General features: G+C 42.8%; 1 protein-coding gene across 8 annotated transcripts in view; it reads left to right on the forward strand.

The window, feature by feature from the left end:
* The window catches only part of malrd1 (MAM and LDL receptor class A domain containing 1), a 39,529-nt gene that overhangs the window by 5,038 nt on the left and 8,480 nt on the right, over window positions 1-26,011 (forward strand). For 6 of the 8 annotated variants that reach the window (XR_008567416.1, XM_054766228.1, XM_054766229.1 and 3 more), the window contains 23 exons: window positions 1,500-1,631; window positions 1,729-1,817; window positions 1,911-2,069; window positions 2,271-2,361; window positions 2,441-2,581; window positions 4,170-4,322; window positions 4,953-5,058; window positions 5,122-5,489; window positions 5,665-6,110; window positions 8,652-8,739; window positions 8,809-8,988; window positions 9,067-9,211; window positions 10,397-10,553; window positions 10,619-10,729; window positions 11,104-11,317; window positions 11,398-11,645; window positions 14,051-14,336; window positions 17,327-17,443; window positions 17,587-17,832; window positions 18,767-18,924; window positions 21,680-21,860; window positions 22,458-22,586; window positions 22,656-22,817. Coding sequence is in view for 7 of the 8 variants with exons in the window: in XM_054766228.1 (XP_054622203.1) it covers window positions 1,500-1,631; window positions 1,729-1,817; window positions 1,911-2,069; window positions 2,271-2,361; window positions 2,441-2,581; window positions 4,170-4,322; window positions 4,953-5,058; window positions 5,122-5,489; window positions 5,665-6,110; window positions 8,652-8,739; window positions 8,809-8,988; window positions 9,067-9,211; window positions 10,397-10,553; window positions 10,619-10,729; window positions 11,104-11,317; window positions 11,398-11,645; window positions 14,051-14,336; window positions 17,327-17,443; window positions 17,587-17,832; window positions 18,767-18,924; window positions 21,680-21,860; window positions 22,458-22,586; window positions 22,656-22,817 (4,107 nt within the window). In the remaining variant the exon portion in view is untranslated. The remainder of the gene's footprint in view (window positions 1-1,499; window positions 1,632-1,728; window positions 1,818-1,910; window positions 2,070-2,270; window positions 2,362-2,440; window positions 2,582-4,169; window positions 4,323-4,952; window positions 5,059-5,121; window positions 5,490-5,664; window positions 6,111-8,651; window positions 8,740-8,808; window positions 8,989-9,066; window positions 9,212-10,396; window positions 10,554-10,618; window positions 10,730-11,103; window positions 11,318-11,397; window positions 11,646-14,050; window positions 14,337-17,326; window positions 17,444-17,586; window positions 17,833-18,766; window positions 18,925-21,679; window positions 21,861-22,457; window positions 22,587-22,655; window positions 22,818-26,011) is intronic. The other 2 variants (XM_054766230.1, XM_054766231.1) reach the window with 1 other exon arrangement.

The raw sequence follows: 26,011 nt of genomic DNA on the forward strand, positions 1-26,011 counted from the left end.
TTTTTGTTTCTTCAGCCATTCAGAGGTGGACTTGCTGGTGTGTTTTGGATCATTGTCCTGCTGCAGAACCAAATTTGGTTTCAGCTTGGGGTCACGAACAGATGGAACTTTCTCATTCAGGATTTTTTGGTAGACAGAAGAATTCATGGTTCCATTTATCACAGCAAGTCTTCCAGGGCCTGAAGCAGCAACACCACCCTAGACCATCACACTATCACCATCACACTACCACCACCACATTTTACTGTTGGTATGATGTTCTTTTTCTGAAATGCGGGGTTACTTTTAGAGATGTAATGGGACACACACCTTCCTAAAAGCTCAACTTTTGTGACTCTTGACTCTTGTCAGACCACAGTATTTTGAGTATTTTCCCAAAGGTCTTGGGGATCATCAAGATGTTTTCTGGTAAAATTGAGACAAGCCTTAATGTTCTTTTTGTTCAGCGGTAGTTTTCATCTTGGAACTCTGCCATGCAGGCTGTTTTTGCCCAGTGTCTTTCTTATAGTGGAGTCCTTAACTGAGGCAAGTGAGGCCGCAGTTCTTCGGATGTTATTGTGGGGTCTTTTGTGACCTCTTGGATGAGTCCTCGCTGCGCTCTTGGGGTCATTTTGGTTCACCATCGTTCCATGTTTTTGCCATTTGTGGATAATGGCTTTCACTGTGGTTCGCTGGAGTCCCAAAGCTTTAGAAATGGCTTTATAAACTTTTCCAAACTGATAAATCTCAATTAATCTCAGTTAATTTATCTTTTAAGCACTTTTTCCCACAAAGGGCCATGTAGGTTTGGATTTTTTTCTCCCTTAATAATAAAAAGTTTCATGTAAAAACTGCATTCTGTGGTGTGAAAAACACTTTTTCACACCACTGTAACTCACGGCAAAAGTGGAAGGTGGTGTCTGTATGGTGTCTTGCTGTCACATCGTGTCTTTGGGAACAGTCATGGCAAGAGTCATGTCTTCAATGAAGGTGAAAGTCACCTTAAATGTTCATTTATCCCTTTCATTCATCATTTATATGTTTTTGTTTGCATTGGAATTGTTTACTGCATGTAAAACTATAAAAATGTGTTTTGTGTTAACATTTTTTGGCTTTTTGGAACGGATTAATTGGATTTACATGGTGTCTTATGAGAAAAATGGATTCGGTTAGCGTCCATTTTGGTTAGAGTTGGACCTTCTGGAGCAAATGAATGATGCTAACCAAGGTTCCACTGGCGTACAACAACTACACAGAGCAACTACACTGTGAAAGCGCTTGTTCAAAACTGGAAATGATGCATTATGTTACCCCATAGGTCAGCAGCCAAAGAAGGAGCCTTTCTAACCTGTTGAAGGGGTTCTATTATCATTTATATGACAATACCGCCAATATACAGTTTATCATAATATGGATTTTAGAACATATCAAACATCCCTATGACCAATTATGCAAATTAGACGATTATGTCAAGTAGTAATGTCGTGATATAGTGAGTGCGTTTTGGTCTTGTGCTGAAGGTTCGGACTACAAGAGTTGTGACTTTGAAGAAGGCTTCTGTGACCTGATCCAAAGATCAGAACCCTTTTCTAAGTGGAACAGAACCAGGGAGGTTCCAGCCATCGCAAGTGACCACAGGAACAATCAATCAGGTTGGAAAGATTCAATGAATGCTGTGTAATTATAAAGGTGTATATTTGGACAGTATGTGTTTAACTTCCTGCATGCACGCATTCTGTTCTTCCTCAGCGCATTTCCTGTCGCTTGTGGCCAGCAGAGGACGTGATGTAAAAGCACAATTATTCAGTCCATCCTTTGTGTCTGCGGACACCTGCCAGGTATTCCATAAACTTTATCCATCCACCTGCAGCCGCTTTGTCTGATGTGACACAAGCACGTAACCTTCCATCCTTGTTGCTTTCTGTCATCAGATGAGCTTCTACTATCATGTCGTGGCCCAACATGGAGCTCTGCAGGTTCTGACTGAGAGCAGTCCACTGGGTCACAGCACAGTAGTGTGGGCACACTCCAGTCCAACGACAGCGTGGCAGCACACCGTCATTGGCTTTGACAGCACCAGCACTTTTCACGTCAGTAGCAGCTGAGATGAAGCGTTTTAAATTATGTCGTGGGGGCTATTAAAAGGTGGCAATAAAAGCCATGAGTGGACTTCGCTCTTTGCATTTACAATGTGGTGACAGATCAGGTCACTCTGAAGAAAGCTCACAGCATCAAGACAAAATCTGAACATACTTAAGTTAAATCATCTTGGTGATTTGTGTGTCAACCAGGTGGTGATTGAAGGGCATCTGTCAGCAGACAGTGATGCTTCAGAGGTCGTGGCCATCGATGACCTTTCCTTTAGTCCCCACTGCGTGCCTGGTAACATGAATAACACTCGACACACTGAAATAACCCCTCAGGAATTATGACTGAATGTTTTTATTTATTGCTATATAAGTACCAGAGAACACTGTGCCCCCTCCTGCCACGGTGTGCCCCCCCTCCTGGTTTGCATGTGGCAGCGGGCTGTGCATCGAGGACAGCAACGTGTGCGACTTCACCCCGCAATGTCCCCATGGAGACGACGAAAGCAACTGTCGTAAGCAAGGGCTTGCCACGCCCACCGTACACAAGGCAGTACACATTAAAGTGCTCATGGCAGCAAAAAACCTCACAAAATGAAAGTACTCATAAAACTACTTATAAAATCTCTTGTATGTTACTGCTGTCAAACATGAATGAAGTTAGGTTGTGATTTTCAAACGCCGACGTTTTGGCTGGGACATCACGTCGATGTTGTGCCGAGATGTGCATGCAGATTGCGGAAGCGCGCACGCTCCACTAAAACGGAAAGTATGTGACGCTGTACTGTTTTCTAAGGCACAGTATTTCTTGATAATGAAGCAATACTTTTTGTCTGGTTTACCAGTAACTGCAAAGCACTCAAGTACACAGCATATGAAAGCTTGGAATTTGTTGTATATGTTGAAACAATTGATTCAGGCATATCCAGAAATAGAATGAGAGGAGCGGGTTTGAAATTCACAATGTAATGCCGAAATATTGAAAAAATATGCCCCAAGCTCATTCATTTATACGACGCATGTTGGATACACAGTCGGAATCTGGTTCGTATCTCCATTTGGGCATCTCTGTGTGGAGTTTGCATGTTCTCAGAGTACTCCGGCTTCCTCCTACATTGCATGTTAGGTTAATTGGACACTCTAAATTGTCCATAGGTATGAATATGAGTGTGAATGGTTGTCTGTATCGGCCCTGCGATTGGCTGGTGACCAGTATCGCGCCTCTCTTCCAAAGTCAGCATTACCCCGCAACCCTAGTGAGGACCACAGGCATAGAAAATGAATGAAGAGGGGGATACATTATTTGGCAGGGCAGATTTTGGACTGCCGAGATTTGCATCCCCTGTTTTTTGGGCCAAGATGACTTCTGCATGGTGTGAAAAAGTGTTTTCCCACTTCCTGATTTCTTAGTTTTCAGATCATCAAAGAAATGTAAATATTAGTCAGTGACAACACAACTGAACACGCAGTTAAAAAAAAAAATACTTTTTATTGTTACATTTTTTTTTTTTTTTAAATCCAAACCTACATGGCCCTGTGTGAAAAAGTGATTGCCCCCGAAAGCTAATAACTGGTTGGGCCACCCTTAGCAGCAACAACTGCAATCAAGCGTTTGTGATAACTTGCAGAACTGTTGTAATTCAGCCACATTGGAGGGTTTTGCAGCATGAAGCACCTTTTTAAGGTCATGCCACAGCATCTCAATATGCCACTCCAAAGTCTTCATTTTGTTTTTCTTCAGCCATTCAGAAATTGAGTTGTTTGTGAGTTTTGGATTATTGTCCTGCTGCAGGGGATTCTTGACGAAACGTTACTTCCTTCAGAGGGTTTCAGTGACAAAAAGTGTAAAAAAAAAAAAAACATTCAAGCACACAACTAACAGAGAAAATATGTCTTTCAATATTATTTTTCACAGCAAAAACAACAAGATTAACGTGTTTTGGTGTCATGAGCACTTTAAGATGATGCAGTACAGTTGTTCGAACACAATAAGAATGTAATGTTCAATAAATAGCTTTATGAGCCAGTAGTTTAGTGATTTCCTGACGTTTAACGGTTGAACTTGCGTCAACAACATGTCTTCATCTGTGCACCTCCATGCAGCTGCAGAATGTGACTTTGAGGGCGACTCTTGTGGCTGGTACGAGCTCACTCTTGGCGACGGCTTTGACTGGGTGAGGGGCACGTCCTTGGACGTACCTCCTGAGTACTACGGCCGCCCGCCTCCTCTGGACCACTCCACCAACAGCACAGATGGTACCGCATCAAACACACGTTATGAGTTTGTTGTGGGACAAACACGGTAAAAGAATGGATGGCGACTATGCAGCTACCTTAGCAGCAGCAGCTGTTGTTTTTGTTTCTCCTGGCATGACTTGGACGACAAGCGTTAGATGCCCACCAGCTTTGATTTGCCACATATTTCCTGAGGGAAACATATGTTTGCACCTTTTGAAAAATATGTGCAGAGCTAGTGTGAAATATTATGCATGCATTTTGCAGTACTTGGAGATATTGGGCAAGTAAGAACCTAACAGAAAACCATTCTGAAAGGGACAAGAATGGAGCAAAATCAAACAATTGTTGAATTAGGGTACAGTAATGAAATTCAAATAGTAAGTAGAATGGATCAATTTATTACAGTTATTCTGTATTATTGCCATTATTTAGTTTTACTTTGTAAGTTACTGTACTTAGTATTACCTTTTATATAACTTTTTTGTATTGTGGAAGCAAGGAAGAATTTCATTGTACAAGGAAACTTGTTTCTGTGCTGTGCATATGACAATAAACCATATCTTATCTTATCTAAGAGTGGTCAAAGACCAGAGCCATGAGGAACACCACATACATTTTAGGAAATGACTGTTTTGTTGCTCCCTACAGGTCACTTTATGTTCATCCTGAAGAACAGCAGCAGTCTTTATCCGAGGGCTGTTCTCAGAGGACCATGGTTCCAACAGTCAGCCACGGGGTGCACCATGAGCTTCTGGTAAGAGGAGCATGTGACCTCCTCCTCGGAATTTCAAACGTGTCCACACGTCATCTCCTTCAGGCATTACAACTCAGGCATCTCAGTGGGGGCTGCCGACATGTACCTTCGCCTCCGGGGAGTCCGTAACACCACAGTCATTTGGAGGACTTTGTACGACCAGGGAACCCGCTGGAACCGGGTCAGCGTGCAGCTGGGGCGCATCACACAGCCCTTCCAAATTGCCCTGGCTAAAATCAGCTTTGGCGTGTTCGACGGTATTTCTGCCGTGGACGACGTCTCCTTCCACAACTGCTCCATGCCGCCCGCCGTGGTCGAGTGCCCCCCGCACACTCACTTCCACTGCACACGCACTAAAGCGTGCGTGGAGCGGCTGCAGCTCTGTGACCTGGTGGACGACTGTGGGGATGGATCTGATGAAGAGGGCTGTTGTGAGTGTCACTTGTTATGTATACTCTCAGTATGATTTAGACAAAGTAACAATTGTAGACATAACCATAATGCAGAAGTATTTCAATTATGGATGGAATATTCAATACTTCCGTATGTCCACCATTGTCTTCATGTAAATAGATGTCTCACTTAGTGACATGTGCTTTGTCCAAGCTCCTGAGCTGCAGTGTAACTTTGAAAAGGGGCTTTGCAGCTGGAAACAAGAGCAACGTGGCGCGGACGTCTTTGACTGGACCCGTATCCGAGGCCCTACCCCGTCCTTCAATACGGGGCCCTGGAAGGACCACACGCTGGGTACCAGATATGGCCACTACCTCTACATTGAGTCGTCTGTCCCGCAGGAGTTCAAGGACACGGCCGTGCTGCTGAGTCCAGCCTTGCAACCCACCCACCACCACGGTGACAACCCGTTTGAGTCCAGCCAGCCTTGCGTGTTCCGCTTCCATTTCCACATGTTTGGATCGCACGTCTTCTGCCTGGCCGTCTATCTCAGGACCGCCTCGACGGGCCGCGGGCAGTTACTGTGGGTGCGATATGGAGACCAAGGGAACTTTTGGCACAGGAAGACTCTCTACCTTACCAGTGCTCGACCTTTCCAGGTAACTCCTACGAGGACACGAGAGCAGCTACAGCATTTTCCACTCTTCTGGCAACACCCTTGTCAAAGTTCTGGCAATTTATGAGGTCAGAGGTCACTGATATTTTACTTCAAGGGTGTCCAAAGTGCAGCCCAAGGGCCATTTGCGGCCCGTGGCTGTTTTTTTGGCACATTCTAAAAATATAATTTAACAAGAAAACTAAAAACAACATCCATCCATCCATCCATTTTCTATGCTGCTTCTCATTAGGGTCGCGGGGGTATGCTGGAGCCTATCTCAGCTGACTTCGGGCAATAGCCAATCGCAGGGCACATATAGACAAACAACCATTCACACTCACATTCATACCTATGGACAATTTAGAGTCCGAAAAACAACAACAGCAGCAAAAATTTGAAAATGAGCAGTAATTTTACAAGAATAAAGTCAAAATATTGAGAGAAGAAAGTTCTCAGGGCATTGAATCAAAAAAAGTTGTAATTAACAAGAAAAGTTTGTCATTTTACAGAATAACATCGTCATATTATGAGGGAAAAATATGGTCATTTTAGTAGCATATATAGTTGAAGACCCTTTCATTAAAAAAAAAAAAGTTGTAATACTGTGAGAAACAAACAAAACAACAAATAAAGTTGTAATTTTTGATTGTGGAAAAATGACATGAAAATATGGGAATAAAGTCATAATTACGAGAAGGACGTTGGAGAATTGAAAAAAACTAAACTGAAACTGAAATGGAGAAAACAGCTGTAATTTTACAAGAATAAAGTCAAAATATTAAGAGGAAAAAGTCATATTCTAACAAGAAAACAAGTTGCAATTTTAGGAAATAACTCGTAACATTATGAGGAACAATAATTGTCATGAAATATTAAAGGAATTTTTTTTTTTTTTTTTTAAGTGAAAATATGATGAGAAACGAACAAAACAAACTAAAGTTGTACTTTTTGGAAAATTAAGTTGGGGAAAAAGTTCTAATTGTCTTGGACCAAAGTAAAAATATTATTAGTATAAAGTCGTAATATGAAAAAAAAGGAAATAGACAAAGATTATTTAAGAAGAATGTTGAAATATTTGTTCCCTTGTTTATCGCAGGGGGTATTATTATTATGTTTTAAGTTTGCTGTTTTAAGGCAGTAAAATCCCTCACCATACACTTTATACACTTTTCTCAGACAGGCATTAACATTTGTCACATTTCTCTCTTGTTTAAACACTTTCAAAGTTAAAATTTCGTTTGAATTTTAATGATCAATCTACTCGGTTGGACACAAGAAATTAAGTGACTCAAGTGTATTCACTCCTCTGACCGTGCCTCTTCATCCTTGCTCCATTGGGCTGTAGCGTTTTTGTAACCTTGTTAAAACATATTGCTCCTGTTGTCGTATTTTCCTCCTGCTCGCCCTCCTTCTTGAACTTCCAACTTCCTTCAGCATGTCCAGAAGTCCAACTTTTTGTGCGATGGCTGGCTTCCTCTGCCTTTGGGTGCAGAACGTTTTGTCGGTGGGTTTTGTCTGGGAGAAAACTAGCTGCTTGGCTTCTTCCTCTTCTATTGTTTATTGGCGGTTAGCAAGCAGCACACACGTTTAGCGGGTTTGCTAGCGATAACCACAACAGGAGACGGCGCGAAGGAGATTGATTGACAATGGTCTACAGCCAATCAGGACGCAGAAGACAATGGGCGGTGCAGACAGAAGAGAGAGAAGAGAGGGAGACAGCCACCTGTGCTCCACCAAGAGCACAGAATTACAACACTCACAATGCAATTCTTCTTAAAGGGCCAGGCTTGGCCTGTAACAGCGTTCATACACTGTTTAAAAAAAAAAAAAAAAAAAACAATGAAATTGCACTTTAAAAAAAAAAAACAGCGAAACGGCGAGGCCACGAAAGGTGAACCGCAATGGAGCGAGGGAAAACTATTTTTTTTAAAACGGCAAAAAGATGCAAAAAAAAGAACGAATAGTAGGCTAATAATAGGCTTTTCACCTATATCACAGTTTTTTTTTCTTGAAATATATCTAACTTCTTAGCATATCTACATTGGTTTACAAAAATACCAAAGTGGCCTTTGCATCCTTTCATTTTTCAGCATGTGGCCCTCGCCGGAAAAAGTTTGGCCACCCCTGTTCTAGTTCTTCCGTAGCAAACTCCTCCAAGCATGCTTTTATGAACTTTGCTTTGTGCTCCCCAAAGCAAAGAATTGTTAAGACGACGAATCTGAGTAAGAGGTGTGTCCCAGTACTTTTGTCCTCAATAACGAGAAAAAGGCACCAGAAAGTGTGTCTTCCATGATTGATGTGTATTTAATAAGCTCAGCACCGATCGCCCTAAAGATGGATGTTGTGACGCTACTAATCATGAGCGAGTTTAAGCTGACAGGCACTTAATGTGCTTAATGTCCGTGAGGACATTGACAACAGGAAGTCCTTTTTTGAAATGAATGGACTCCACAGCTCATCCACTTGACTGCATAGTGGGCACACTGCCATGAGGTGCGTATTTGAATGTGATTGTGTATCCTTGTTGTGTTACTTTGTGTAGATTCTAATCGAAGGGACAGTCGGAGATGACTTCAATGGGGACATTGCCATCGATGACCTGTCCTTCCTAGGTTGTGTTCCCTATGAAGGTGGGTCATGAGTGAAGTAGAGCTGGTGCTTTTGGACATTGTTGATGTGTGTCAGTGCTGCTGATGTAGGAGAGCTGCCGCCGGCCAACAACACGTACCCTCCAGTGACCACGCCAGGCCCCACACTTCAGCCCCACAGCTGCCCCGATGGGGAGTTTGCTTGTGGCTCACCTGGCGAGTGCGTTTCCCAGGTGAAAGTGTGCGACTTCAGACTGGACTGCTCTGACAGCTCAGACGAACGGGAGTGCGGTGAGAATGAGCAGCGAGCGCCCACCTTTGAACACGCTCTGTTGTTTGTCTTTCTTATACGTGTCCTCTCTCACCCAGTGGCACAGCAGTGTGATTTTGAATCGGGTACAAGTTGCGGTTGGAAGAATGTGGTCTCCATGCAAGCATTTCGCTGGTCACCTGACCAAGGAGAGAGCATTCATGCTGGAGAGCAGTATCACCGTCCCTTCACTGACCACACCCTGTGAGTATCGTCTCTTCTTTGAACATGTCCACCTCATCAGTAAAGTTTGATGTGGTGTGGCTTCTTAACTTCATAAGGGAGAGCTGATGAAGATGCAGATGAAATGGAAAAAAAAAAATGCTGACCTCGCAAAGTTTCCCTCATCATTTTTCCTCCTCTTTAAACAATGCAGCCAATTGCCAGAAGACAGACAGTGACCTGATTGTCCTTATCTGTGTTTTATGGAGCGTACACTGGGATCAGAAAATGACAGTGTACTTTGACCAAGTCCTCTCAGTTGTGTCTTTACTGGAAGACACAATGTTCTCTCTTAAGCAGATCCTGTGGGGGCTGCCTCCTCGCCCATATAGCAGCCTCCTGGATCGATGAGGCCAGATGGAGGAGGCTGGTGCTTTATTTAAAGCAAAGCAAGCCGCTTCTCCTGTGGGAATTTAATCAAGTGAAGAGGCTGCAGCAGCTTTAGACATGCTGAGGACAGGCATGCGGATGGCGGTGGCCATTAGAGCAGAGATTAAACGCCTCCAGGGGACTGTCGGGGCTGTGATTTACTGTAGACTTTATAGCATGACTAGCTGCTTGGCTAATGTATATTTTTCACAATTACAAGTTAAATAAGATGACTGGTGTTGTGCATGCATGTACAATTTTCAGTCATGTTGTTGTTTTGACACCAGGGGTGTCCAAACTTTTTCCAGCAATAGCCACATACTGAAAAATGAAAGCATGCAAGGGCCACTTTGATATTTTGTGCTTTGTATATATTTCAAGAAAATACTGCATCTCAGCTTTGTGATATACAGTCATGGAAGAAAATGATTAGACCACCCTTGTTTCTTCAGTTTATTGATCCATTTTAATGCAGCAAATGGCCCACACTTTGGACTCCTGTGGGGCACCTATACATTCAATGATGGCTAATGTTAGTAGCTAAACTTTGGCAAATTGCTATCATTAGTTGACAACAAACATAACGTGTGTGTGTGTTACGTGAGGTGTAGTTTACATTCTCGGAGCAGGAAGATGGCAGGACATAATGCTAGCAGCATGTTTGAAAGTTAAACATAATGGTTGCAGTGCCTTAAAGAAACATTAGCTTCTTATGCAATCTGAACCACTTCAGTGGCACCCCCTACTGACAGAAACAAGTAAATGCAACACTGCTGAGTTGTGTTGTGGTGTTTGCAGAGGCAGCCCTGAAGGATGGTACATGTGCGCCGACAGTTCAAATGGCGGCTACGGTCACACCAGCGACCTCCAGACGCCCGTCATCTCGTCCACTGGGCCCCAATGCACCCTGGTTTTTTGGTACCACATGGGCGGCTTCACCGTGGGCTCTCTGCAAGTGAGAAGGACAGCAGACCCTCAGCAGACCTTCGCCATGCTAACAAGTCATGCTTTGTCTTCAAGTTGCTGCTGCGGCGTGGCGATGTCACTCATGAAGTTTGGTCTCAGACTGGTAACCAAGGCAACAAGTGGAGACGAGGAGAAGTGTTCTTGGGGCTGTCACGTGACTTTCAGGTTTGAATTTGACTCTGGCATACATTCGTGAGACGAAGAAAAGTTTGTGTTAGTCCACATCAGCTTTCTTCAAATTATCCACGCACTGACGCAAGTTTCAGTAGGTCAAACTTGATCAGAGCTGAATGCTTCTAGTAAAACTGTGATGATAGTATAATGATCCCTCAAGTGGAGTCATGCCAGTCCAGGTCACTCCATGATCAACAACACTAAAGCAGCCAAGGCTTTGATTCATCTCGCTTTATGTACGCCAACCTGAATCTGAGCCACACTCATCCTCAAATCAGTGCCAATCAATGAAGCCTTTTTTTTTTAACACTCCGAAAGCTTCCATGCTTTCTTTTGCTGTTTCTAATAATCAATTCATTTGCAAGGTGGTGTTCAGAGCCAAGCGGGGGATCAGCTACATGGGCGACGTGGTTATAGACGACGTCAGCTTCGTTGACTGTCCTCCTCCGCTGCCCTCAGAGGTGGCGTGTACGCCTGAGCAGTATGCCTGCGGCAACGGCCGCTGCATTCCTCAGGACAACCTGTGCGACTTCATCGACCACTGTGGGGACGACTCGGACGAGGACCCCTACATCTGCAGTGAAGCCACCGCACATTTCACTTACACTGCATGGTCTTCTTCTTCTTCTCTGATTGCTGTTTGCAATGCTGCCTTTCAGAGGGTTTTAGTGGACGCTGCAACTTCGAATTTGACCTCTGCTCCTGGCGCCAGTGCTTGGACGATGACTTTAATTGGCGCATCAAAGCCGGCAGCACGCCCACCGTGGGCACCGGGCCATCCACGGACCACACCCGGAGAGACCCCTCTGGACACTACCTCTACCTTGAGAGCTCCTTCCCTCAGGCGGCCGGGAACGCTGCTCGCATCTCGGGGCCTGTGTTAAGCTACAGGAGCTCACACTGCAAGGTCAGTCCAAACTGCTGAGGGTGTTCATGATGCTGTGAGTATGCTTTACATATTATCTGATGCCAAATTGGTATTTTGAAACAGTGCCTGAACCGATGCTTAACGGAAAATATTGAAATTTAGTCTAAAACAATGACTTTTTAATTACACAGAATGTTCTGACATGCAACAGAATAGTAATTTAAATACTTCAATAATAAAAGTAAAATTATAACTTAAGTAATAATTTCACCAATAAAATATAATCCACAACAAATTGTCACAATTCTCACAGCAGTACGACGGACGGAGTATTAGGGCCACATTGGGAAAAAAAAAAAGAACGTAAATTTATCGGGATGTCGGCTGCCAATTCGCTGTATTTTGAAGATCGGATAATATTGGCTTTCGCCATGAGATCGGGCCGATCTGGTTGCCATATCAGGTTTGTAACTGTGGGCCGCACTCTAACATGATAGGTGCGGTAATGCGCCTCAAAGGTGGTTGCCACTCGACTCCCGCCACCTGCGAGAAATAGAAAACGCAATACCACCATGCGTTGGACGTCGGATATTTGGCTCTGTAGCTACAGCGATAGTTTCCCCACGTTATAAATAAAAGCTTGCCTAAAGCAAGAAGAAAGTTCCCGTCCTTCTGGAAGAGACACGTGATACGATGACACGTAATATTACGACTTTTTCTCCTAAATTTACGACTTTTTTTTCCATAATCATATTACTTTTTTTTTTGTGAATTTATGACTTTTTTCTCAGAAACTTAGGAATTTATTGTCGTAAATGAACGACTTTTTTCTCATATTATGACTTTTTTCTCAGAAATGTACGACTTTATTCTCAGAATATTATGTACTTTTTTCTCGTAAACACAGAACTTTATTGTCATAAATTTACGACTTTTTTTCTCGTAAATATATGAAATTTTTTCTTGTAAATTTAGGAATTTATTCTCGTAAATTAGCGACTTTTTTCTCATATTATGACTTTTTTCTCGTAAATTTACAACTTTATTCTCATTATTCTCATCATTTCTGTGTGGCCCTAATACGCCGTCGTACACTAGCAATGCATAACACAGAGAATGTGCAAAAAAAAAACCCTTAGACTTAAAAAAAAAAAGTACTTTCAAGGAAAACTGCACTTTGTTTAGAATGTTGCCCCTTATCCACAATCCTTATGTGAGACATGAACACCCTTCTTTCTCTCGTCTGTGCGTTCTAAATATTGAAAAACTGCCAGCACGAGGCAGTTAATAATGCATGTACTGGGGATTCACCTATTCTGCATATAAAGCCCTGTATTAAAACACCTCCAAAAACCTCCAACAACGTTTTATGATTTTTATACATACTGTGACCATCCACAGTATTTTGCCATATTTTGGTCATAATTAATTAATTCAGCTAACTAATCTCACCTAAAAATTTGCGGAGAGAAGCCCTCATATTGAGGTATTTTCATTTAAATTCATGACATTGTGGCTGATCAAAAGATAGATATGTAACAAAAAAAGTAGCTTTATAAAGTAGTTGGTTTTTAACAGGCTTGAACAGATGCAGTCCTAGCCATTCACATTCCGTGGTATTTGAGACTAGTCCCAAGTGCTGCCTGCAACTTTTAGTTTCACCCACCAGAGGGGAATATTTGGGTGTTCTTTTGTCAAATAATTAGAAAATAACAATAAAATCTGTGTGTGCGCTTTGCAGACAAATTCTCACCATTAGGGGGAAGCATACTTCACTTAACTCTGAGCATGAGTCTACCATCAAATGAACAATAATTAAACAGAACAGTCAATTAGACACATTTTAAGATATTTTAGGTTTTGGACACAAATCATGGTATTGACGTAACATCCAAATGATCTTCTCTGTACACCTTCATAGTTGCAGAAGGTGAATTTACACCTTTTAAATCAGCTACATTAACCACAGCATGTGTGTGCGCTCTCATGAATCATCTGTGGAGAGTGTGTGTGTGTGTGTGTGTGTGTGTGTGTGTGTGTCATCTCTTGAATGCTGCCAAGTTCGCCTGTCTCATCCCACTCCTGACCTGTCAATCAGTCCACCCATCCATCCATCAAGCACACAGTCAGAGAGGCGCCAGCTAAATTAGAGGGAGGGTGCGGCGGGCCTGATGAGGAGACATGTCTCCTGAGGACGATGAAAGAAAGAAATTTTGCTGGAAAAAAGGACTTGATTAGAAGTGGAGCACCTTTGTTGTTCAGAGAGGAATGAAGAGTGAAAACAAATGCGTGGCTTATTATTTTGAAGGCTTTTTCCAAAAATATTGGTGTGATTGTCTGAAATCAAGACTTTAGATAAAGTGTGTGCATACTTCTGTAATGCATGAATAAGAAAAGTGCGTCAGTTGAACATAATTAGCATTTTTCCCTGTTTTTTTCCTCAGATGCGTTTCTTCCTCCACATGTCTGGAGACGGCATGGGAACGCTGGCTGTCTTCAGGAGAAGTGAAGGACGTCCTGATCTGCTCCTCAACCTGACAGGTGACCAGGGCAACTACTGGCAGATGATGGAAGTCCCCCTTGGCCACACCAAGGACTTCCAGGTCATGTTTGAGGGCAAAGTGGGCAGAAATCCAAAGGGGGACATCTGCTTGGATGACATCACCTTCTCACCAGGGTGCCTGCTGGCCTCTTCAGCTGTGGCAGACAATAACACTCCTCCTCCTCAAGGTACACCGTCACATTTTGCTAAGATATGGTGTATTGTTAACCCCAGGATGCAAGGACATGGTGGCAGTTTGGTTCAATAAAGTCTTTAACAAACCATAAGCTCACAGGGGGCGGCACAAAAAGGCAAAGTAGCAAAATAATTAGGGAGATGAGGAGGCACAGCAAAGATAAACATAAAACTCACCATTGGAGGTAGAAACAGGACCATGCAAAAAAAACAAAAGAGAATATCAGGAAACTAGCTAAGGAATGCATCAAACCCACAGGTAACCATAAGAAACTAATACAAAAAAGTGTTTGCTCCGTTCCTGATTTCTTTTTTTTTTTTTGCATGTTTGTCACACTTAAATGTTTCAGATCATTAAACTAATTTAAATATTAGTCAATGACAACACAACTGAACACAAAATGCAGTTTTTAAATGGAACATTTTATTACTAAGGGAGAAAAAAATCCAAACCTAAGTGGCCCTGTGTGAAAAAGCGATTGCCGCCTAAACCTAATAAGTGGTTGGGCCACCCTTAGCAGCAACAACTGCAATCAAGCATTTGTGATAACTTGCAATGAGTCTCTTACAGCGCTATGGAGGAATTTTGGCCCACTCATCTTTGCAGAATTGTTGTAATTCAGCCACATTGGAGGGTTTTCCAGCATGAAGCACCTTTTTAAGGTCACAGCATGTCAGTCTCCATTTTGTGTTCCTTCAGCCATTCAGAGGTGGACTTGCTGGTGCAGAACCCAGGTTGGTTTCAGCTTTAGGTCACGAACAGATGGAACTTTCTCCTTCAGTATTTTTTGGTAGACAAGAATTCATGGTTCCATTTATCACAGCAAGTCTTCCAGGTCCTGAAGCAGCAAAACAGCCCCGGACCATCACACTACCACCACCATATTTTACTGTTGGTATGATGTTCTTTTTCTGAAATGCGGCATTACTTTTAAGCCAGATGTAATGGGACACACACCTTCCAAAAAGTTCACCTTTTGTCTTGTCAGACCAGAGTATTTTCCCAAAGGTCTTGGGGATCATCAAGATGTTTTCTGGTAAAATTGAGACGAGCCTTAATCATCTTTTTGTTCAGCAGTGGTTTTTGTCTTGGTACTCTGCCATGAAGGCCGTTTTTGCTCAGTGTCTTTCTTATGGTGGAGTTATGAACACAGAGGCAAGTGAGGCCTGCAGTTCTTTGGATTTAGTTGTGGGGTCTTTTGTGACCTCCTGGGTGAGTTGGCCGGCCACTCCTGGGAAGGTTCACCACTGTTCCATGTTTTCACCATTTGTGGATAATGGCTCTCACTGTGGTTGGCTGGAGTGCCATACTGTAGCTTTGGAAATGGCTTTATAACCTTATCCAGACCAATGGAATTACGTTCTCTCTGGGGGGGAGGGGCATGTCGTAGAAATGATTTACTGCAATTGTGTGAGTGTACATGGTGTGATGCATGAAGACATAAAATAGTACAACTCAAGAAGATCAAACAGCAGTGAAAGCTTATCTTCCAAAACATAATGAATCTAGTAGATGAAAATAAAGCTTCTCTTTGCCTTTTTACAGGAAATCAGTCTGCATGAATACATTTTTGTATGTGTCTTTCATTTCGTATCATTTCGCTGCACTATTTGGCAAAGTGTGAGCTTCTTAGCCAAGGCCCTGATGGTGTCCTCTCGCCAGCTGGATTTTATGCACTATTTGCGGCGTGTTAGAAACCCCAGACCATGCCACACTTTACCACCCTCCTTGGAGCATTGCTGGACATTCTTCCTAGTGGAACACCTCGCCGTTTTAGCCGGGGTGCTGCTCTCGAGGTCAGGAGAACCCGGGTGGAGAGGGGCCAGGGACACCTCCCCTGTCCGCCTTTAAGCCATCATGGGGCAGCAGGGCCAGGCAGGCAGTTATACAGTAGGAGCATTAGCATGAAGCAGTATGAGGAAATCAATCTATAGTTTTATGTTATGAGGCAATACTTTCTGCATTTCACATTTTCGAGTTCCAATTTTTAACTAACTGATTTTAGGATTAATTTAACTTGTTGTTGCTCACTGAAAACTGCAGTGTCTGTATACTCGTGACAGGATTAGCAAACGCTGACAAAGGTGGCTTCTCTGCGTTTTTTGGTTATTTCCTGAACTTTTTCCCATTATAATGGACTATCTTAGTAATAATGTTTTCTGAAATCTGTATTTGAACAATTTGCACATGCGAGAACAGCACTTGTGGCATTTTTGCTCTGTTTTTAAATGACTTCTAATTATGACAAAACCCTAATACATAGGTGCGCACCCCAGCTCCCTCCTACCAGAGTAAAGGTGAAGCATTCAGTCCAAACAGATGCAACAAGATGAAAGTACAGAACTGGAAATAATGGCAGAAACTGACAAAAAAAAAAAAAAACAAACGTCATGACTGTAATGCGGAACATGACTTACACTTTGAGCTCATTTGTGTGCTCCGTGTCCTCCTCCACTTCCTGCAGTCAGCATACAGTCACACTTTCATTGCTTTTTGACACCCTTACATTTGCACTTTATCCAAGCAGCACAAACTTCCCTCTGTGTGGTTCCACCTTCGACACTTTCTGTGCAACGCTGTCCTTTTTATTGTGATCAATTGTTGCCAAGAAAATGCAAAGCAGACTGCAACAAAGAGTAATTATGATGATAAAAATAGCAGTCTTATGATGTTAATGGCACAGTTACTGCCGATAATGAGTAGTCATAACCCTGTTACATGATCATCAGAAGGAGCAAAAAACAGCACTACTGTAGTAGGAAGATGACCCATTTATTATTTCGGTAAATTGGCCAGTACATACATCAGTGGGGGGTGAAAGAGTCGGGCTTCCCAGTCATGAGCTGCTGCTTCCTGGCCTCCCGTGAGGCTTGGATGGCTTCCACTGCTTTTTGTCCCGCGCATGTGAAGAGGAACAAAGGATTAGGAGGGACTTGACTTTTGATTACACTTCCTCACGCCTCATCTCCCTCTCTAACGAAGCCAAAGCCCAAGCTCTCACCCTGCTGGAATGCTTGGCTCCTAAAGAAGGAGATTCCAGTGCCGTGCACGCAGCATCACCAGCCTGCATGCTGCTTTGTCTTCCAAAGCCTCTTGAAGGTAGCACCATGCATCATGCTGGGTCAAATAATAATAAGTCAAATCATTCTTTCTTTTTGGAAACAGACAACGGGGAACAGCCAGCCCGTCAGATATTTGTAATAAAAAATGCAAGATGTCTTTTTTGGGTGTGTTGTTTGCAGGCTGGTGCCCTTCGGGCTTGCTGCCGTGTGACAACGGCGGCTGCTTCGATGCCGGCCAACGCTGTGACTTCAGAGATGACTGTGGAGATGGCACCGACGAAAAGCATTGTGGGACTTCCTGCTCCTTTGAGGAGGGCCCATGTGGCTGGAAAAGCTCCCTGGCTGACAATTTTGATTGGTCCCTGGGAACAGGCTCGCTCCAAAGCATACGACCGCCATATGATCACACTTTGAAGGATGAAAACGGTTGGTGCCCACTTTGTTTTCAGTTCAGCAGCTCGTTAGCAGCACATATTGTGCCCTCAAGCTCTTGTTACAGTCGACACCATGGTTCCGATTATTATCACTTTTCTGTTTTTAATTTGTCTGCTTTGCGGCCAAATTAGTGATAATGCTTATTGATAATGATTGATTACGTTCATATCATGTATATATATTTTCAAGCATACAGTGGGTCCCCACACATTCACGAGTCAACATTCATAACCCTGCAAGTTTTCGGATATTTGGTTAAGAAAATTTTTTTTTTCTCAAAAAGAGGCAGTTTTTCCTTGGTAAGTTGGTAATCATTTTTAAATATGTGATAATACAGGTAAAATGGACAGCATACATGTACCACTGTTAAAAAAGCCCACATTTTTTTATATGTGTGTATATATACAGTATAATAATTTTTGCTCAAGCATTGAGATTTCGCACTTTGTTCGGCAGTTCTTGAACACAGCATAGCTGCTGTGAGATGTAGAAGTAAAACTCATGTATAACTTCGTCATCATGACTCTGATTTCATCTGTTCAAGGATCACCTTAAATTACCATTCATTAGCGGTGAGTACCTATACATTTTATAAATAATTTATAATAAGTGTGTGAGGCATATTGAAGAAAGACGGGAGGGTTCTGGAGATGAATCTAATCTAATAATTACAAGTGTCACTCCTGTGGCAAACGTTGATCTGAAATTAGAGAGAATGTCAATATCAAGCTCGCAGCAGGGTTTGCCAAAAATAGACATTTTATGTGCGTATCAATTACTAGTTTTTTTTCGCCATTTGTGAGTGGTCCTTGAATGCAACTCCCTCAAAAAGCCACATGATACTTAACAGTACTACTAATGTGCTGTCTATTTAGATGAATTCAAGCAAGTGTATTGTACTTGATTGGCTTTGCCTGCTCTTCAGGTCATTTCCTCTACCTGGAAGCTACGCCCGTGGGACTGAAAGGTGATAAGGCTCACATCAGGACTTCTGTGTGGAAAGAGTCCAGTGCCATCTGCAAGCTCTCCTTCTGGTACTACATCTCCCACAAGGCCTCCGGAACCATCCGCTTGCTCATCAAGGTAAGCGTGCGTGCTGGGCAGTGATGGAGTTGCATGGTGATGCCACTGTTGCCAACTTTTCAGTAAGAAAAGTAGCTATTGGCTGTCCGAGAAGTCGCTAGATGACGTCATTGTCTAATTTGCTTATCATTTGCATATGATGTTGTAAAATACTGTAGGAAAAAAGCATAACCTTGTCGGAGAGACAAAAAAAAGTGCATCAAAACACTTTAATTAAAATAACTTTTTTAAAATTAGCACAATTGAACAGTGAAGAACAGATTGTTGTGTTTATTCTGTGGCTCACATTAGCATGACTCAGTGTGGTTCGTGAGTTGCACACTCTTCTGATGAGTATACGTAATAGCAACTGGTTTATCAATTACTTACATTTACCCCAAGAATTGTAAGACAATCCACTTCATTTTACAAATAAAGAGTAGCAATAGACTAACAATAAAATATAAACACACCCTTCTCTTTTATCCAGGCAGTGTGCTGCAGAAGCTGACTGTACACTGCCGGCTTGTGACTGACTGCCTTGGGAGGGGCGGAGCTGTCAACAGCACCCGCTGTTGCTCAGTGAGAATACAAAATGCAGAACAATACGTGCTTTCTCTCGTGACTCACCAAATACCAGAAACTCCCTGACGACGCCATAAAAAGTCGCTAGATTTGTCACTGGTCGCTTTTGAGAAAATTTGTCGTCAAGGGGGTTTGGAATGTCGCCCGATCTAACAACAAAATCGCCAAATTGGCAACACTGAGTGACGCATAATGGTTACACTTAATGACGTAAAATCAGGCCATTGTGTGCAATGGCTGTCTAACCACCTCGGCTCCTCCCCCTATCAACCATATCATATATATTCAACATCATACAGCTTGTAGCTCGTTATGTATACTATACAAGGTTAGGGTGCAGAGTTCAAATGGCATGGTGTGTTAGGTTTGATATCTGTCCTATGGCACATCAATGAAGTGACGTTCATGTGTGACCTAGAGGAAGGACACACATTGGCACTTAGGGCTGATTGCTTTGTGCAATGACAGGACGTGTTTGTGTTCATGGGATCTACACAAACAGCTGTACAAATGAGTCACACATATACTGTGTATCTAATACAACAACCCTCACAAGGATTAGAATGGCACTGTCAGGAAGATACTGTAATCTTATTATTATGGTGCGTGTATTGTAATATTTGCATGGAAATGATCAAAGAAGGTTTGATAGTCATTGATGTGTATTATTGGGAAAGAGCCAACAAGCCATATTTATTCTGCGTGTGTGTTATTTTTCAATAAGAGACACTAAAGAGGAAGATGCACTGATTGATGTTGACAATGATGTGGTTATCCTGGCAAGCGAATGGAAAGCCACTTCCTTTTGTGGTGAATCAATATCAATTCTTTAAGATGATTGATCCTGCCATGTACTATCAGATGTGCCCTACGAGAAGATGACATAGTCGTGTGGATATACGGTGTGTCGAATAAACGACAGGATGTAAATATTCAGTTTGAATTATTTAAGCCGTCTTTGCTTGCATCATGTTTAACATTTATGTTGTTGAGAAACCACCTGACTCTCTTCCTTGGTGGAGGTAAAAAAGACCCCGAAGCCCTACTGATGATCAGTTGCATGATGCGGGCGGCTCCCAGGGCAAGTTTTATGGATGGAGCTGTTAATCCGGTCATAAATCCTACTGTATTTACATTCACAGTGACACCATCATTTCAAAGCAGCCTGTGTCTGCCTCCTTACATCTTTCATTTCATTTGACATTGCTCGTCCTCTTCAGGCTCGTGATGTTCAGCTGTTCACATGCCATCGTACAACGTTCACAACAGAGTATTAGAGATGCAAAGTGATGGGTGTCTAAGCAGCTGAAGACTCTGACATTGTCTCAAGAAGGAGTAATATATATCTTTGACTATGACTATTAATAATAATAAAAGTAATGGATTAGATTTTAGAGCGCTTTTCAAGGCAGCCAAAGCGCTTCACAATGAAGTGAACTCATTATTTATTCACTCTTCAGTCACACACTGGTGGTGGTAATCTACATGTGTAGCCACAGCTGCCCTGGGGTAGTCTGACGGAAAAGTGGCTGCCCATTGGCGCCTACGGCCTCTCCGATCACCACCAAACATTCATTCACATTGATACACCAGTGTGGGCATTGCTGGAGGCAAGGTGGGTGAAGTGCCTTGTTTCTGGACCACACAGCTGCCCTAATAATATTATAATAATAATATAATATTACCTTCTTTACCTTGCTCTGTCTGTCCTGTATTCCATAGCTTTGTGTTGTTCAGCGTGTGTAAATATTTAGTTTTTGTCCCTCTTTCCTAACGTTAGTACTGCGTTATCACAGTACTATTTTGTTGATGTAGGACTACTTATCACTGATACAGTGAAGGTCTTTTGCTGTGCGAGGATGGCGGCGTCCACAAAGCTTGACTCTGAGTCGTGTTGCTTGTTTGAAAACTGCATTAGTCACATGTGGTGCCTGGCTGCTGCCATGGGAAAAAACTTGCAGGGAAATTACATACTTGGCGTGTCTTTTAATATATTCCACATGTGGCATGAGATCCAGCCATTACTCAAGGTCTAAACCTTAATGCAGTGTTCTGTTCATGAGACGTCCTCCGATGGACGCCTGTCCTCAAGAGCAGCATCTCTTCTTGACCCGGTGTCACATGACCGCGGGATGACTTCCAGTTTCCCCTTGTGTGAAATGTCATCTGACAATGAATCTTCTCCGCACAGACAGACAACGCCTTGTGGGAGGCGTGGAACAAAACGGGCCATCAGGGGAACCAGTGGAACCGAGCCGAGGTCCCGCTGAGGAAGTTGAGGAACTTTCAGGTGATATTTGAGGGCGTGCGCTGGCGGGACGTGAGTGGAGGCGCCGCCTTGGACGACCTGGAGTTCAAAGACTGCGCCCCCAGTGAGTGACGAGATGGTGAACTCTTTCTGGCAGTGTAAAGTCGTCTTTGATTTATGGGAGGGTGTTTGCGCTTCTTCTCACAGGCAAAGTTCACAGTGAAAGTCTTTAAGAACGCAGCTGTTAGAGACATGTTTTCATGTTCATGTTTCATGCTGCATGACCTTTCAAGAATTGATGCCATGTCTCTCTGAGACACACACACACACACACTCCGTCGATGGAAGGATGCTGAAAGCTCTTGTCTGCTTGCGTTCCTGCACTCTCCACTGCTCGCATCCTTTGGAGCGGAACGCAGGAAGGCTTTGTTTCATTAATGATGAGCAGATGTGTGTGTTGTTTTTTTTTTTTACTTGCTTCACGCTAAATTCATCATCTGAATTTAACCCGTTCATCAGGAGAGATGTGCATAGCAAAGGAAGGGAAAGAAGACAAATGCACAATATAAAGAAATTGCAATTGACTTGTTTGAAAAAACAAATGTCACTGTAGCACACCTAACCCCTGTTGCAAGCATGCCAATGAGGAGAGATGAAGAACATTGTCTGAATGTCTTTAAACTCTTTGCATGTCTGATTAGTCTTTCCCTCCGTGTTTTAGGTGCTGCAGAGCTAACAAGCTGTCCTGCAGTCACAGACTTTGTGTGTCACAGCGGCCACTGCATCGAGTCCCACTTGGTGTGCGACGGCAAGGCCGACTGTGCCGACCAATCAGATGAGAAGGACTGCGGTTAGTGTCAAAAAAACAACTTATAGCTCCTTTGCCTCAAACGTTCACCCGCTTTTCTGTCTGCTTTAGGTGATGTGTTGGCCATGCCCGGCGCTTGTAATTTTGACATGGATAAAGACCGATGGGAGGAGATGTGCCAGCTCTCACAGGACACTGACGACGACTTTGACTGGAGGATCCGTGACAGCAGCGAGGCAGCAGGGACTGGACCGTCATCTGATCATAGTCCAGGTGAGTCGGCCCTCTAGAGGATGTTGTACAGTGGCTCAAATTTCAGAACACTTACCAAACTGTACATCCTGGAAACTTTCTACTAGAACGACCACCGTTAGTCAGACCCGCCAGACAAATTCAACCAATCAAACCCATCCCCGCGAATTATGCACAACCTTGCAACTTTGTCCAATCACCGCATCCTCCCCACACATTTTGGCCAGTCATCATTATTTTGGCCAATTGAATTTGTCCCTGAATAGCGCTCAAACACGCACCTCGACACCAATCAAATGTGTCCCTGCATGGGCCATCCACATCCTCATTTCCTTGTTTACATTGACAGAGATGTGTGACGCGTGATAATCTCTCATCGTCTCCTATTTACCAACAAAAATCACCACTATATAGATTGCTCTGAACACTTGCCCAATGTTCTCAAATGAAGCGGGGGGTAACGTGCGAGGTGTAGGAGTGTCACGGAAAATTTACTATGAGAAGCACTTTTCAGGCGTAAAACATACACAGGGCCGCACGGTGGATGAATGGTTAGCATGTTGGCCACACAGACGTTGGTCCGTTGGGCATCTCTGTGTGGAGTTTGCATGTTCTCCTTGGGTTTTTTTTCCCTCCCACAGTCCAAAAACATGCATGTTAGGTGCATTGGCCACTCTAAATTGTCCACAGGTATGAATGTGAGTGTGTTGCCCTGCGATTGGTTGGCGACCAGTCTAGGGTGTACCCTCGCCTCTTGCCCGAAGTCAGCTGGGATAGGTTCCAGCATACCCCCGTGACCCTAATGCGGCATAGAAAATGGATGGATGGAAAGCATACACAGGAATTGTCTGCAACTGTAGATGACAGAGCAGACAGTAAGGGAGCCTTTGGTGATGTTTGTTTTGCAAACTAAGCACGCATTTGTGTGAATTGGTGACATGTAAATATGTGTAAATTGTACACTTCAGAGTAGTTAGTGTACAGCTGGTATAGAAAGTGTCATTTCAATAGTAATGTCTTTGATTTGCATTGTTTAATCATCTTCAGCATAAATTATTTTTAAGAATTTTTAGTCTTTACTTTACAGGAATACTGATGTACTTTAAAGCCTAATTTGCACATTTTGTGTGCCATGTTGGTGGGATACTTTTCTCAGTCATTTTCTTCTTTGTTTGTTAATTCATTACTTATTCTTTAACATCCATCCATCCATCCATTTTCTATACCGCTTGTCCTCACAGGGGTCGCTGGTATGCTGGAGCCTATTGAGAGGCGGGGTACACCCTGCACTCGTCGCCAGCCAATCGAAGGGCACATATAAAGAAACATTTGCACTCACATTCACACCTACGGACAATATAAAGTCTCCGTGAGGGAGGTGGCTGGAATACCCGGAGAGAACCCACGCACGCACGGGGAAAACATGCACACCACACAGAGATGTTCCAACAGAGATACGGACCCACATTCTTCTGACTGTGAGGCCAACATGCTAACCACTAGGCCACCGTGGGGCCGTATTCTTCAGAAAATGTATATTTTTATTTTATAACTACACAGAAGGCAAATCACAAGCATTTATTGCAGCTTTATCTTTCTGCTGCAATTTTATTGCAACAAACACGGCAACTTTCATCGGAATTTTTGGTAAAAACTCCTCTGAAACCAGGCATTTCAAAAAAGACCTGCAAGATCCTGGAGGAACTTGTAAATTGCTGGCAGTGTTAAAAAAATGTGCTCTGTACTTGACTGTCACATGCAAATCCACTTTTCCCTTGCTACATTAAGGTTTGTACATTTACAAATATTTTTTTCTAAAATTAATTAATTCATAAAAGATTGCTTGTTTTGAGGTTGACTATGGTCTATTATTAGTCAAAAAGGTTGAGAGACACGTCATATGTTGTATTCTGGTCACTAGGTGTCAGTAATGTTACATTGACGAGACATTACCTTACATTACATTACCTTCACAGTGCATGTAGTCAGCCATGGCATGTCCCTTATTATAAAGTGAAAAAAGTTCTCCCATTCCATGTGGAAGTGGTACGTTTTTGTCTTCTTACTTTGTCCTTCTTCCCTACGCCGTTGGAAACAAATACATTGAAGGCTAACTAGTAAGGTGCTATAACTAGTAGCTTGCTATACTGTATGCAATGAGCGGTGGCTAATGTCGCTAATGTTCCTGCAGTGATCCCGTAGCCTGCACATTAATGTTGCAGAATGTGCTGTAAACAAAGAGTAATAGGAGTGTAAAGGTGAATATAGGGGTGTTATTTCATGTCTACAGGGCTCTGATAATGGTAAAAAACATATTTAGAAAGTCATAAACAGCTTTTTTATGCTCTAAGTACGAAAATAATATTGAATCCAACTTTGCAGTCTGGAACCAGGGATGACTGTATGCATATTTAGTTAGATTTGTCCTTTTTGAGGTTAAAGTTACAAAGAACACTTAGAACATTGATCACAAATTCATAAAATCACAAGCTGATAAAGTGTTATTGAAAAAAGCCTCAACACTGCAACTTTTGCCGCAACTTTGTGACACCTCAAAGTCGGGCATTTTAGGCCGCAACCATCACAAAAATGCCTGCGAAATGCCAGAGGGACTGATGAACATATTAGAGGTTTAACCTGCCATAGGGCTATGTTGCTGGAGAAAAAGAGAAAATAAAAAACTAATATTTGAGTGTGCATGTAAAAGGTGTATGTGGATGATGTTTGTATGAAAGTAAAGACTTTGATGGTTACTGTAGATGTGAAAATGTTTCGTGCATATCTTTACTACTGGATAAGAGTAAATGAAGCCAACGACGTGTTTATTGATATTTATCTGTTACCGTAGCAACACAGAGAGCCCAGCAGCCCCCAGTATTGCGGTCGTGTGGTTTTAAAGGTTAGTGCCCCCTGTGAATGACTACTGGGTGTGGTTTCACATCCACGCTCTCACCGGCCAGTTATTGAACATGTCATTGATTGATGATACCACAGGGTCAGCCGATCAATAAAGTTTTCAACTGGTCACATGCACTGTTAATGTTAAGAGAGCATCATCCATAAAAGCTCACAGCCTCTACGTGTCTAATGTGCATGGTGGCCTCCTTTGGTCCAAATAGTGTTGATTCGGAGCTATAGAACATTCTCGGTGAATATTCCTTGACTTGAGCAGCTTGGTGCTTCATAAATGCATTGTGCTGTGCTGCATTTATCTC

The sequence above is a fragment of the Dunckerocampus dactyliophorus genome, chromosome 21 (genome assembly GCF_027744805.1).
Source record: "Dunckerocampus dactyliophorus isolate RoL2022-P2 chromosome 21, RoL_Ddac_1.1, whole genome shotgun sequence".
Taxonomy (NCBI): domain Eukaryota; kingdom Metazoa; phylum Chordata; class Actinopteri; order Syngnathiformes; family Syngnathidae; genus Dunckerocampus; species Dunckerocampus dactyliophorus.